The sequence below is a fragment of the Platichthys flesus genome, chromosome 12 (assembly GCF_949316205.1).
Source record: "Platichthys flesus chromosome 12, fPlaFle2.1, whole genome shotgun sequence".
Classification (NCBI taxonomy): domain Eukaryota; kingdom Metazoa; phylum Chordata; class Actinopteri; order Pleuronectiformes; family Pleuronectidae; genus Platichthys; species Platichthys flesus.
Window position 1 is genome coordinate 799,634 of NC_084956.1, and position 14,968 is coordinate 814,601.

General features: G+C 47.9%; 2 protein-coding genes across 3 annotated transcripts in view; one reads left to right on the top strand and one right to left on the bottom strand.

The window, feature by feature from the left end:
- The window catches only part of LOC133966542 (basement membrane-specific heparan sulfate proteoglycan core protein-like), a 298,590-nt gene that overhangs the window by 136,287 nt on the left and 147,335 nt on the right, over positions 1–14,968 (bottom strand). The window lies entirely within an intron of this gene.
- The window catches only part of slc8a1b (solute carrier family 8 member 1b), an 80,173-nt gene continuing 65,885 nt past the window's right edge, over positions 681–14,968 (top strand). For both annotated transcript variants that reach the window (XM_062401439.1, XM_062401437.1), the window contains exons 1-4: positions 681–1,022; positions 8,912–9,835; positions 12,590–12,754; positions 14,168–14,958. In XM_062401439.1, the coding sequence (XP_062257423.1) occupies positions 8,963–9,835; positions 12,590–12,754; positions 14,168–14,958 (1,829 nt within the window). In that variant the 5' untranslated portion in view covers positions 681–1,022; positions 8,912–8,962. The remainder of the gene's footprint in view (positions 1,023–8,911; positions 9,836–12,589; positions 12,755–14,167; positions 14,959–14,968) is intronic.

The window sequence follows — 14,968 nt, forward strand, 5'->3', positions numbered from 1 at the left end:
CTTCTGTTTGTATTCAACAGGATATTATTTTTATTATTGTTAGACAATTCTTATTATTGATCCATCAACAGAAACAGGAAATACGTAAAATGACACTTTAAACGATTAGTGACATACTGTTCATAAGCACAATCCAAACCGTGATGAATCTGACTCATATCTCACTTTGAGCAGGGTCACTAGTCCTCATGTCCCTCTGTCTCTTCATGTCTTCATGTCCAGTGTCTGGTCCCAAAGACGAACTTTGATTGATTTGTGTTTTCTGATATTTATATGCACAAGTGATCTTTACATAAAAACACTCAGATCAATGAAAAGGTGCAATAACCACCACGTGACTCTGGAACATAATTCGGCTTGTTCATGGCTCATCATGGGGGGGGGGGGGGGGGGGGGGGTATTAATCTGTCTGTGTGTGTCTGTGTGTGTGAGAACTGGAGAGAGAGAGGGAGAAAGGAAGAGCTGCTCACACACACACACACACACACACATTCTCCCTCTCCCTTCTCTCTCTCTCTCTGTCTGTCTCTCTCTCTCTATCTCTCTCTCTCTCTCTCTCTCCACAGAAAGGGGGGGGGGGGCGTGTTGAGGAAGAAGGGGAGGAATGAGGAAGAGGTCCTCCTCGCTCGTCTCGCGCGCCTCGTCCCAGCTCGTGCGGGTTTGCTGATGCAGCTGTTCCGGTCCCGGTTCACACAGGTCTCCGGTCCCGCACCGTGGAAACGAGGAGTCGAGCGGAACCCGATCCACGGAGAGGAGGTGCCGGTGCATGGGAATCTCCTCACCCCTCCTCGCCCCCCCTCACCCCTCCTCCTGCGCGCCTCGCTCGCTGGACACGTATAAGAGCTCCCTGCGTCTCCATTACCAGTCCCCACTACTGGCGTACCTCTACTCCTCCTCCTCCTCCTCCGCCTCCTCCTCCTCCTCCCTCCTCCTCCTCCTCTGCTCTCTCACTTCTCCAGTGGAGCTGTGGAGCAGTAGTGCCGCTCTTACGCCTCCGGACTGTGGACACTCTGGACACGAAGGTAGGACACTCCGCGGCTCTCCGTTGCAACACCGTACGGGGGGGGGGGGGGGGGGGGGGGGGGGTAGCATGCGGCTCTTTGCGTTGTGGAGTGGGGGTACCGGGTGGGAGAGGGGACGGGGGGAGACCCGTGCAGCCCGGACGGTTCACTCGCATCCTCCCTCCTCGCCACGCGCTCCTCACTGCACCTTCTCCTCCGGGGAGGTGCTGGCCCCTGGCTGCGGGGGACTGGGTGTCTCTGGGTTTCACTGGGGTTCACTGGGAACCAGCAGCGGTCCAGACCCCGGAGAGGCTGCTCCTCTTCGCCCCAGGGAACGGTTCTCCTCCTGGCTTTTCCCTGCCCTTCACTCCTTCCCTCCTCTCCTCCTCCTCCTGTCCTCCTCTCCTGCTCCCCTGCTCCCCTGCATGTCTGAGTGCCTCGCGTGTCTCCAGCGGGACTCGATCCGGGATGCAGGGCACGTCCACAGATCCACGCTCGAACCTTTTATAGGTGTCAAATGTGGAAGTTGGTGACAAACATGCGCAAAATTCCCTTTGGACATGTAATCCCTGCGGGGGGGGGGGGGGGGGGGGGGCGGACACATTTGTGCAGGTCCGCATCCTTTGCGCCACCAGTGCAGTGCTGGATGGGGGGGGGGGGGGGGTGCGGACCCCGTGGCTCAGTCTGAAACGGGGTTGATTCCTGAATTGAGCAGAACCGGATCAGAACCAGAAGCTCGTGTCCTCCTCGGGCTGCTGCGTTTGGGCAGATGTTCTAGATGGAAATGAAACAATGAGCAGATCTTCACCGTCACCTCACTGCTCCTGTGAACCTGCTCCAGAGCACAGGAGCTGCTCCATGAAGAGGAGCTGCTCCTTGCCCTGAGGAGACAGAACATCAGGCTGCAGGGGCCATCAGGGCTTTCTAGGTGATTCTCTTCCAGCTGACTTCAGTCGGCCTCTCTGGGCTCAGAGGAAGTGCAGCTCCTCCACTGTGGAGCCTATGAAACATTTATTTATGACAGTGAAAAACTGAAGCCAGGCAGCAGCCGGGGGTCTTCACTGCTTCAGCCTCACAGGGAGGAAGAAGGTTCTCGTAGAGATTGAACATTATAGAGCAGCTGGTGATGCTTCACCACTGGTCCAGAGCAGCAGAGGCTGGAGTGATGTGTTTTCCAGACCTTTGTGTGATGCCAGATTCCTGCTGCTTCCCAGTAGGTCTGCACCAAGCAGTGATCAGACCTGGAGAGAGCACGTACGCAGGTACACAACTTCCTCGCTGTGCAGCAACTGCAGGGTCACTCTGTTATACATCAGTCAGGGCCACAGTGTAGTGTAGGTCTATAAACATCATTTGCTGTGAATGGTTTCTCAACATTTAGTAGTATCCTGCGATTTCTGCCAGGCCTGCATAATTTAATTTCCTTTCTCCGTCTGCTTTGTGTTAAAAATATCTATTTTTATTCTACTAAATATATAAATAACACAGTGACAGCCTATATATTTCAGCAAGGCTTTACAAATATCCCGTCAGGTGAATAAATAGACTAATAAAAACATTTAGAAACCCTAATGGAACAATGTGTTGTTTGTTCCCACGCTCCAGTAGTGGTTCTGCAGAGGTGAGCCTGTTCTCTGTAGTTTACAGTCAACAGGGGGGGGGTCACCAAAGAGAAAGGTCAGGTCGGGATTCACTTCTGCTCATGTGACACAAAAGAGCTGATGAATGGGATTCTTCGACAGATTAGAGTCCTGTGGTGTAAGTGCCTGTTTTTATTTTAAACTGCTCAGATATACAACAATGCATACGCATGAATGTTTATATTTACACATCATTTTTATAGTAACCTACAGTAGCAGAGAGAATAGTGTTGTATCTGGTCAAGGCAGTTAAACTGGTTGGCGACAGTGTGACCTCATTCAACAGCTAATAAGCTAATAGGGAGGCTAATAGGTAGCCTACCATGTCAACCTGAGTAAGAGCTCATTTATTAGAAATCAATAAGCTGATTGGATGATTCCCCGCGAGCTCCCCATCTATCAGAGGTCAATTGTAGGGTGGTCCTCTGTGATTGGCTGATACGTGCGACCCCCGCTGTCATTTGTCAAGTCCTGAGGTTAAGGAGTGCATGAACCCGCTCTCACACGGCCTCAGTGCTTTCCCCCCCCCCCCACCCCACCCACCCCCCGAGTTCACAGGCCCGGTGATAAAAGATGGATGAATTGAAAACCAGGTTCCACACGCAGCCCAGTCAGGAAGCAGAGGTTAGCACGTGATGGTAAAAGCTTGAACGAGTCAACTCCATTTAATGTATAAAGGATATAAACATGTTTGTGTACGAGCACTGTACAATCTGCACAACACATGTGACTGTTTGTGTTGGGCTGTTTGTGTTGTGCTGTTTGTGTTGGGCTGTTTGTGTTGGGCTGTTTGTGGATGCAATGTAAGATTCTGATGTGGAAACCAAGTTGTCCAGTAATGGGTAAATGAACCGTGAAGCAGGTGAACTAACAAGCTGAGATGAGAGGAGAAGGTTCCCTCAGACGCTGGAGACCAAACATGTTTCAGATGTTCAGAATATGATTAAATACCCCCCCCCCCCCCCCCCCCCCCCGAGAAGGAGCCCGTGGCTGCACCCTCTGTGATTGAGCGGAGCATCGTACTTATTTGTCTTTATTTGGTCTTGCTTGTTAACATCACACAGCTCATCATAGCTTCACGTGTCAGTGCCCCCCCCCCTCAGCGGACAGAGTGACAGGCAGGAGGATACCCCTCAGTGTCTCTGGTTGCTGGTGCGATTCCCCTTTCACTCCGAGTGTATTCTGATGTGAAGAGACGAGGATTGGCTGCGAGCTGCGTCCAGGCTGAAAGAGCTCAGCGTCTCTAATGACAGTAAACGCACAACATTAATCTTCAGTTGTTCGCAGCGGCTAGTGTGTCTGTGTGTGTTTGTGTGTGTGCATGTGTGTGTGTGTGTGCACATAATGTCCTGCCCTCACACTTGCACACAGTGGAATAACCCTTTAGCATTTCTTTATGAGAGACGGAGAGGGTACCATTCCTCAGCCCTGTCTCTCCCCTCTCATTTCCCCTCTTCTCTTTCCATTTGTCTCCCTCTCTCATTTTTCCTTCCTCCAGATATCCCTCTCTTCTTCCAACGTTTCATCCCTCTCTTCCTTTGTATTTGCTTTTCAATATTTCTTCATCTGGCTTTCACTCGAGGTTTTACATTTTTCCTCATCCCGTCTTCCTCGGGAGCAGAAGAGCTGCGGCTTCTCCTCGGAGCCGCAGGCCGGATCATTTCTTTGTGCTTCCTGCAGCTCACAGTTTATTCTCAGTGCACATGGTCTGCATCTATTTTTCAAATGACTTTACCAATACATCACTTAATGTACTGATGATGTCAAATTTCCATGCGCGATTCATTCCCTGATGCAGATTAGTGGTTTGTACAGAAGGTCGTGTCCTGTCTGTGGTGGAATCTGCTGCTTGGCACCTTGGGGTGCCGCCTGCCGAGGCTCCGAGGACCGGCAGCACCGGGCCGGAGAGAGAGCAGCTGGACTTAGAGCAGCACCTGGTTCTGGTTTTCTTTACTTTGTGTATTGTGCTTTTGTTGTGGCCCTCGGGGGAGTTTAGGATTCAGCTGTCCGGTGTTTGTGTGAGTCTGTGGTTTGGCTGAAACTCGTCTTATGTTGTGTTCGTCTGGAAACACGTTCAAGTTTTGAGGTCATAACGCCGGGATTTATTCTGACACCTGATATCTCAGTTAAAAAAGGAGTAATAATCCAAACCTCTGTTCGGTGACTCAGCTGCTCGGGTGTTGACAGCAGAGACAGACACGCACCTCGAGTGCGGCTCTGATGTGGTTCAGGACAAACAGAGCAGTCAGGATTCTAACAGAGCAGATCTGGATCCAGACGTCCCCACAGGATGTTTGCACTGTCTGGACACGCAGCTCTAAACAGAACAGGTGATTATCTAAAGTGTAGCCTCATGATGAAGTGATAAAGAGCAAAGCAATCAGGATTGTGTAGACAAAGTGTGTAGAGGATTTGTGTGCGTGAGGATGAATTCTAAATGAGCTGGCAAGAAGAACAAGAGCAGAGAACGGAAACTAGAGCGTTGGCTTCATGAAGGAGACGTGTGTCATATCAGCAACTCTTACACTATACCTTCATAATCCTAATTATCTAATATTGCTTTATCTTTAAACGTGCTCACTGTAGTCTATAATGAGAAAGGCTGAAACCAGCTGGAAGATAACAGACATCCTCTGCTCAGGTGCCTTTCAGCAAGGCACTGCAACCTGCCTTTGTGTCAGTAATGTGACATAAACATCTGAAATCATAACAATCATGATATTGTTACACCTTGGCTCAGGTGTGCAACAAGAAAACCCTGAATAACACAAGTTCTGAAGATCTAGCATTTATTTTATCCTGAAACAGAACACAAGCACAGCAGACAACTCCAGGGTTGTCACAATATCATAATCATATATTTATAGATGCTAGGGCACAGTCAGAGTGTGACACTCAGAGATATCACTCATCTCAATGTACAGGACTCATTTTCCATCAAGAACCAAAAATTATGGGGGGGGGGGGGGGGGGGGGCATCTGAGAGGTGAATCTGTCAGACTCCTGCTGCCTCCGGCTCCACTCTTCTACTGACGCTTTTCTTCACTCCAAAGTATCTTGTAATCATTTAATAATCTGGATCAAACAGTTTCTATGGTCCTACATTGATGGAGCGTAGCTGGAGATCCACTGGTGAAGAGAAGCCGGACTGGAAACCCTCTGTTTCCCAGAGAGCAGCTGGCACACAGAGAATGCTCTCCAGCCATCAGCCTGTTGGGAAAGTGACGTCCTTAAGTGAAAAACCAACAAATCCCAAAGCACACGGATTATTGACCCCTGGGAAACGCCTCACAAAGCCTGGTGCGACCACAGGAGAAGGTGGTGGACCTCCGAGAGCGGCTGGCTGCTCCTCCACCAGAAGGTCCCTCTTCAGTTATCTGCTCACTGAGGGCTAGTTTCATTAGGTGAAGGTGTAATTGTGTTTGTGACTGATTTTCTTAACATCTGATCACAGAGCTCTCGCACCACAGCCGAGCTGAGGGGGGAGAGAGGGAGTGGGTGGGGGGGAGGGAGAGAGAGAGTCATATGTAATTTACAGTTTCATCTATAATGATCATTGTGGTAGAAAGAGAGCAGAGAATCACTGATGTAACTATCGATGTCTGGTCCTTTGTGCGTGTGCATGTCGGAGTGTGAACGGGTGATTATCGGGAAATGGACGTTGGTTTGGAGGAATCGAGCAACGAGCTTGTCTGAGGAGAGTTTTAAGCTGATCTGTGTTTCAGGTCTTAGGGTCCTGTTATTGATCCTTAATTAAAAAACTCGTTAGTGTGTGTGTGTGTGTGTGTGTGTGTAGCAGTGCTTTGTCTGAAAGGTCTAGAAAGTTCTTAAAGTTTTCTTTTTGTTGAAATAAATCTCCAGATCGAGCCGTTGATTTCAGACACTCGGTCAGATTTATAGTTGAAAGCGATATTCAATTGTAAATTCTTCAGGGTTTGGTTTGTGAGGCAGGACAGCTGGTGGGGGGGGGGGCGCACACACACACACACAGTAGAAGAAGACGAGCAGGCGTCCTAACAGCTCCTGGGTGAGAGGGTGAGGAAGAGGAGGACAGACATCCAGAGCAGGTTCAGATGAGGTCGCTCTATGTGATCATGGTCCCGGCCTCACCAGCTCTGAGTTCAACTCTTCTTCAGTTTCTCTTCTGAAAATCAAGAATAACCTGAGCTCCGGTTTCACAGATTTACGAGCGGATGATACGGTTGAAATCAATATGAAAATGGAAACGGGGGGGAATCGGGGATGCTAATGGCGTAGGGATGGTCGCTCAATATCTCCTCAACTGGGATTGATATATAAACTAAAGAAAATTCATGATCCCCAGAGGATAAATCCTAAAGACTTTAGCGACCCTGTGACCTTTCCACTGACGCCACCATGAGGTTAAAAGTAGTCATCATGATCGAATCGTCTCAACAAGTATTTCATTGACTGCAATCCCCCCCCCCCCCCCCTCGGGTTTAATTATCATAAACAATAATGTTATATTGCCTTGTCTTGGTCTGCTTGATTTTAGCTTTTCGGGTTAAATACAAGTTGGGGGATGAAGATTTCTTCCACCTGCTTATACGTACAGATACATGTAATATTGGTTCACTTATATTTCCTATCATTGAAAGATATTATTACAATATCACCCAACGATATTTAAAACTGTCTGGCTCCTGCATTTGAATATTCTAAGCCAGAGTAAAGAGCAGCTGATCTGATGGGCTCCTGGGAGGAAACACAGGCCCACTCTCCGATGTGATTCTGTGTCAGGACTCAAAGGAGCATTTGCATTTTCTTTGTATCCCCTGAAATCTCAGGAGAGGATGTGTCTTCACTGCATCTGCTTCCATCACATCTCCTTTTAGATTCCACCCACACTGTGCACATTGCGTCTGCATTTCAGAAATTGATTTTAATTCCCTGCTCATAACTTTGAGAGCCCGGTGTTGCATCATGGGGCTATTAGCTGCGTGGACCCCTGTGGTTCTCAAGCAGGGGTCAACCTGGATGGAACACAGTCAATCACCCTGAACCACAGAGATGATGTTCATGCTGCTGTCCAGAACCTTTTCACACACAAAGAGGAAACATGGAATGTATTCACCTTGTTATGATTCTTCACCGGCAGCAGCAGCATGATTCTGAATCTCTGCAGCAGCCTCAGGGAACATGTGGGTCAGAGGTTCACTTGGAATCTGGTGATCAAATCAAGCGCTCCGTAGTTATTTGGGCTTTTTACAAAGTTTATCATTATGATTATCAGTCGGCCACATATGAAACACCTCTTCACACTCAGCAAGGAGCTTTAATTAGAATCCAAATCACCCGACAAGGTGCAGACACTGGGTTGTGTGTGTGACGAGGCTGAGCAGCTTCCCTACAGACGCATTTATACACGATTGAAAATGATTCTTAACAAATTATGGCTTTCATACAAACAAATTCTGCCCTGAGGCAATTACATGGAAACTGAATGAGGTCTCAGTGCTGGGACTGTTCTCTCTTCCTCACTGCACTTGGATGACCTTCAATCATTTCTATTAGTGAATCTGTTTGTTTAAAAAAAGTAGAAACATTAGCACAAAATCAAGAGTGTGTGATTCCATCAGTTTGCATAAGAAACGTCTGCACCCGCAGAGACACAACTGCTGAGGCACACAAATCACAAAGTGAAGAAACTAGACGACACAAGGAAAAGACAATTACACCAAAACATTCACAAACCGGAGTTTTGTGTAGTGATTTTAGATGTGGTTGTTTTAATTGATCAGTGATTGACAAAAAGCTCAGATACAGTTTTTCTTTGGCGTCTGGTCCGGTTTCAGATTCTGGACGCCACCAGGCAGCACCCCGGTTTATCTGTGGCTGGTTTTTACTTGCTGACCTAAGGAGCTCAGCACTTTCTTCCCTGAAACACGTTTGTGATTTAGTGAAGTTGAGACTTTTATGTTCTTCGTGCTTGAACCAGGTTGTGTTGCTGAACAGCCTCGGCGCTCAGACGTCTGCACAGAGGTTCTTCAGATTCGACCTTTCAGAGCCTACGAGAGGTTAAAGAGAATCTATAAACCACTGAGCTTCCAAACAGCTTCTACAGAAACAACGTATTTGAGAGGAGAGTTTGTTACAACTCGTACTTTCTGTAGATTTCTATCCATCGTGAGATATTAAACCTGAAATGAACACATCTAATAGAATCAAAGGACAGAATCAGAACTAATCCCTTTCCTTCCAGACGTGTCTCTAATGTGAACTGTCTCTTCTGCTCTCTTCTGTCTAAAGATTGAAGATCCTCATTAGTCGTCAGCTCACGGTTCTGGTCCGGACGTCACCATGGGCCGCTGGGATCGCTCCCCCCTGTCCCCCGCCCCGAGGCTAGCCCTCCTCACTGTGATGCTCCTCCTCAAACTCCAGCTCTCGTTGGCTGGCGCTCCGCCGGAGTCCAGCTTGGACGGCTCGGTCTCGGCAGTGTCCACCAACAAGACGGAGTGCTCGAAGCCCGAGGCGTGCACGAGGGGCGTGGTGCTGCCCATCTGGGAGCCCATGAACCCGTCGTTCGGAGACAAGGTGGCTCGGGCGACAGTTTACTTCGTGGCCCTGGCCTACATGTTCCTGGGCGTGTCCATCATCGCTGACCGCTTCATGGCGTCCATAGAGGTCATCACGTCACAGGAGAAGGAGATCACCATCAAGAAACCCAACGGGGAAACCACCACCACCACGGTTCGAATCTGGAACGAGACGGTGTCCAACCTCACCCTCATGGCTCTGGGCTCCTCGGCTCCGGAGATCCTGCTCTCCGTCATAGAGGTCATGGGTCACGGGTTCCAGGCGGGCACCCTGGGCCCCTCCACCATCGTGGGCTCCGCGGCGTTCAACATGTTCGTGATCATCGGGCTGTGTGTGTACGTGGTGCCGGACGGGGAGACCAGGAAGGTCAAGCACCTCCGGGTCTTCTTCGTCACGGCCTCCTGGAGCATCTTCGCCTACATCTGGCTCTACCTGATCCTGTGTGTGATCTCGCCGGGCGTGGTGCAGGTGTGGGAGGGGCTGCTCACCTTCATGTTCTTCCCCATCTGCGTGGTCTTTGCCTGGGTGGCCGACCGCCGCCTGCTGTTCTACAAGTACGTGTACAAGCGCTACCGCACCGGGAAGCAGCGTGGGATGATCATCGAGACCGAGGGCGACCGGCCACTCCCCTCCAAGGTACAACTCCCAGTACCACAAGTACTACTACCGCCTCCCAGTACCACAAATACTACAAACACCTCCCAGTACCACCAAGACTACTACCACCTCACAGTACCACAAATACTACTACCACCTCCCAGTACCACCAAGACTACTACCACCTCCCAGTACCACAAATACTACTACCACCTCCCAGTACCACAAATACTACTACCACCTCACAGTACCACAAATAATACTACCACCTCCCAGTACCACAAATACTACTACCACCTCCCAGTACCACAAATACTACTACCACCTCACAGTACCACAAATACTACTACCACCTCCCAGTACCACAAATACTACTACCACCTCACAGTACCACAAATACTACTACCACCTCACAGTACCACCAATACTACTACCACATCACAGTACCACAAATACTACTACCACCTCCCAGTACCACAAATACTACTACCACCTCACAGTACCACAAATACTACTACCACCTCACAGTACCACAAATACTACTACCACCTCACAGTACCACAAATACTACTACCACCTCACAGTACCACAAATACTACTACCACCTCCCAGTACCACAAATACTACTACCACATCACAGTACCACAAATACTACTACCACCTCACAGTACCACAAATACTACTACCACCTCACAGTACCACAAATACTACTACCACCTCACAGTATCACAAATACTACTACCACCTCACAGTACCACAAATACTACTACCACCTCACAGTACCACAAATACTACTACCACCTCCCAGTACCACAAATACTACTACCACCTCACAGTACCACAAATACTACTACCACCTCACAGTATCACAAATACTACTACCACCTCACAGTACCACAAATACTACTACCACCTCACAGTACCACAAATACTACTACCACCTCACAGTACCACAAATACTACTACCACCTCAGATTACCACAAATACTGCTACCACCTCACAGTACCACAAATACTACTACCACTTCACAGTACCACAAATACTACTACCACCTCACAGTACCACAACTACTACTACCACATCACAGTACCACAAATACTAGTACCACCTCACAGTACCACAAATACTACTACCACCTCCCAGTACCACAAATACTACTACCGCCTCACAGTACCACAAATACTACTACCGCCTCACAGTACCACAAATACTACTACCGCCTCACAGTACCACAAATACTACTACCACCTCACAGTACCACAACTACTACTACCACCTCACAATACCACAACTACTACTACCACCTCACAGTACCACAAATACTACTACCACCTCACAGTACCACAAATACTACTACCACCTCACAGTACCACAAATACTACTACCACCTCGTAAACAACACCACCAGTCACAGTACCACTACCATATCAGCAACTGGTACAGAAATTATATTATTTGCCAACAAAAAGACAAAAGCTTGAACGAATTCGGAGTTTTTTTATTTTTAAAGACTAATTCTGATTCATCATAATCTGGGTCTTGTTTTCACACCTGTGATCATAATATTTGTTGCTAGGTTAAAGTTCATTACTATGATCCGAGTATTCAGAAAGTATTCTTTAATATTCATTCAAGGCAATGTACAAAAGAACGACCATATCATATCTGCCCAAAATACCGGAATCTTTTATGGGCTTTATAACTCTTGAGTACCTGAAAAATATATAAGACCAACAATAAAATCTTCTCTTAACTCGGGAACTAACAATTTATCATTTATCTCAATTCAGCTGAATGTAATATGCTCAGATTTTCACATCTTTATCTGAAATACAGGTTTTTTTTTTTGAACAGTAAATATTTTGTCATCCTGAACAGAAGTTCCTCGATGATGATGATGATGATGATTTTAATATTTGAATCAGATTTTAAAAGCTTCCTTCATCAGAATCTCTCTAAAGAAACTCAACTGTCCTGCAGCCAGATCTCTTTTCCAAGGGCGTGAAGTTAGGAAGCAGTAAAATGAATTAAGCACCGCTCAAACTAACATGAGAAAAAGCAGATCAGGCACCGAGTGGGCAGAGGTAAGTGATGAGTAATGTGTCTGCATTACTGAATGGAACTCAGCCAAAGTAAACTAATACTGCAAAGATACATGCAAAGAAGTACTTGTGTTGTATTCACTTTTTAATTTCCTGTTGTATAGCTATAACATGCTTTGACATATTTAGTGCTTTGTACACATCGAAGTTAATAGTTGGTATTGTAGTGTTTATTCATAACTCATGTTATTTATACTGAAGAGCTGAAGTGACATTTAACAACCCTCTTAACGATCTTATCATAATTCATAAATACATGTCTCCCTAATGAAAAAGAACTATGAACAACAGAAGCTATTCATTTTGAGAGTTGTAAAATAAGGGATTTCAACATGTTTGAGTATAAACTCGTATTCCCATGCACAGCAGAATTCTTCAAAACTCTCTGTGCACTAAACTCAGCTGAATCCTCCCGAACCAAAGTATTAATACTGAGATTCATATTCAATGATTGCATCAAAGTCGTCCAGCTCAAAGGAGCAAAGAAAATTATTATATTCATATTAACATGCTCAAATTTACAGGAAACACTTTCATTGCTGCAGCTCCTCTTTTCAGCCTCTGTCTGAAACACTTGGTTTTAGCTCCTGTCTCTTTAAGCCCCCCCCCCCCCGGTTATGATATCTGCCACGTGGACAGAATCTCAATCTATACTGATGACGCTCCTCTCTCTGTCTCTCTCTCTGTCAGGTGGACATCGAGATGGACGGGAAGATGCTGAACTCTCATGGCGTGGACTTCCTGGACGGTTCCCTGGGTTTGGACCTGGACGAGAAGGACCTGGACGAGGATGAGACCCGCAGAGACATGGCCAAGATCCTGAAGGAGCTCAAGCAGAAGCACCCTGACAAAGAGGTGGGTGGCAGAGTGAAGGAGGAACCTGAGAAATGGACAGACGCTGCTATCAGTGCTGCTGCTGTCAGTGCTGCTCTCCTCTCTGGTGCTTTTCTTGCTTTGGGACTAAAATGACAGAATAATCAGCAGCAGATGGCCGACTTTCTGTTGCCTTCTTTATCACTGTGATTATGGTGATGAATGCAGCTCAGGTCTCATCTCAGCCACTCACATTAATCTGATAATCGTGCAGCAGGAAAGAAACACAAAGCTGCAGCAGTTGTGACACAAATATATGAATAAAAACATAAACACAGGTAATACAGTTCTGTTGATGGTTATTCTGTCGGTGTATAAACAGTACAGGGAGTCCAGCCTCCACTTGTGTGTGTATATACAGAACAACTACACGTGAAACAGTGTTAATAGAAGACATTACACTGGTTCACTCCAACAGACTGACAGGATGATGGAGCTGGAACAGACAGAACAAGTCGAGTTAGAGAACCTTCCTCAAAGTAAGAGGTTGTGTTTTCAGACCTCATTTTAAATCATTGAGAAATAAGAACCTGTTGTGTTTTCCTCACATTGTGATCCTACCCCTGTATGAGAGGAACACATTGAAAGCTGATGAGCTTCGTTCCAGTCGGTGTTCTTCTTATTTTCTTGGACGAGGTTTCACACAAACACGTGTAATAGAAAACAGAAGCTTCTTACGTGCATGAGAGACGCTGCTCAAAGAGGGTTCACGCTTTCTGCCCTCATCTCTATATGGATTAAGAAGGAGGCTGATAGAGTCTGCTTTTTATTTCTCTCATACTCATCCCGGACACAGGGACAACAATATTATAGTAGAGATATATTCTTATTTCAGCTGCATTTAGCAGAGGTTCTTCAATCCAAAACGTTACCGGACCATGATCCAGTCTCACCTTCTTGTCCTTGGAGAGATGTGCTAGTGCCAAGGTTTAGGATTTCTAGTAACATTTTAAAGATTTGATTGGCTCAGTTGTTTAACTGTGATAAAAAACTGTTCACCTGACCTCTATCAATGGGATGAGGACGAGTGGGAACAATGACAATTTCATTCTGAGAGAATCAAACCAGGAAGCAGGACGGATGTTGGCTGCCATGTGCTCTTGAATCTGGATCCTCTCGTTGACTCATGAGATTCCAGAGCTGCTCTGGTTTGTTAAGTACGGTTGTGTCAGATCTCACAAAGCCTCTGAGAACCGGAGCATCTTTCCCTCTATGTAAGATAACCACAGACGCTGTTGATAGAAAGGTCTCTGCTCTCGACGTGTTGTAACAACATGACTCAGATCAGCACCAGGATGGAACTGTCAGGGAGTCGATGGTGTCTTACCTCCAGAATCGACCGTGAAGAAGAGCATGTTCTCACAGTTTGTGTGCCGTTGTGTTTTCTGGTCTCAGGTGGAACAACTCATTGAGCTCGCCAACTACCAGGTCCTGAGCCAGCAGCAGAAGAGTCGAGCTTTCTATCGCTGCCAGGCCACTCGGCTGATGACCGGCGCCGGCAACATCCTGAAGAAGCACGCCGCCGATCAGGCCCGCAAGGCGGTCAGCATGCACGAGGTCCGCTCCGATGTCGGTGACAACGACCCCATCTCGAAGATCTTCTTTGAGCCCGGCTCCTACCAGTGCCTCGAGAACTGTGGCACCGTGGCCGTCAACGTGATGCGGCGGGGGGGCGACCTGAGCAAAACGATCAGCGTGGAGTACCGGACAGAAGACGGGACGGCCAACGCCGGCTCGGACTACGAGTTCACCGAGGGCGTGGTGGTGTTCAAGGCCGGCGAGACGCTGAAGGAGATCCGCGTGGGGGTCATCGATGACGACATCTTCGAGGAGGACGAGAACTTCCTGATCCACCTGTCCAACGTCAGGGTGTTGACCTCCGAAGGCGAGGAGCCCGATGAAGGCGAGGCAGCGAACCACGTGGACTCGGTGGCCTGTCTCGGCTTGCCCGCCACGGCCACCGTCACCATCTTCGATGACGACCACGCCGGTATCTTCACGTTCGAGGAGCCTGTTTGCCACGTGAGCGAGAGCGTGGGCACCATGGAGGTGAAGGTGCTGAGGACGTCGGGGGCTCGCGGCGTGGTCACGCTGCCGTACAAGACGGTGGAGGGAACCGCCCGAGGCAGCGGCGAGGACTTCGAGGACTCGCACGGCGTCTTGGAGTTTCAGAACGACGAGATCTTGTGAGTAACG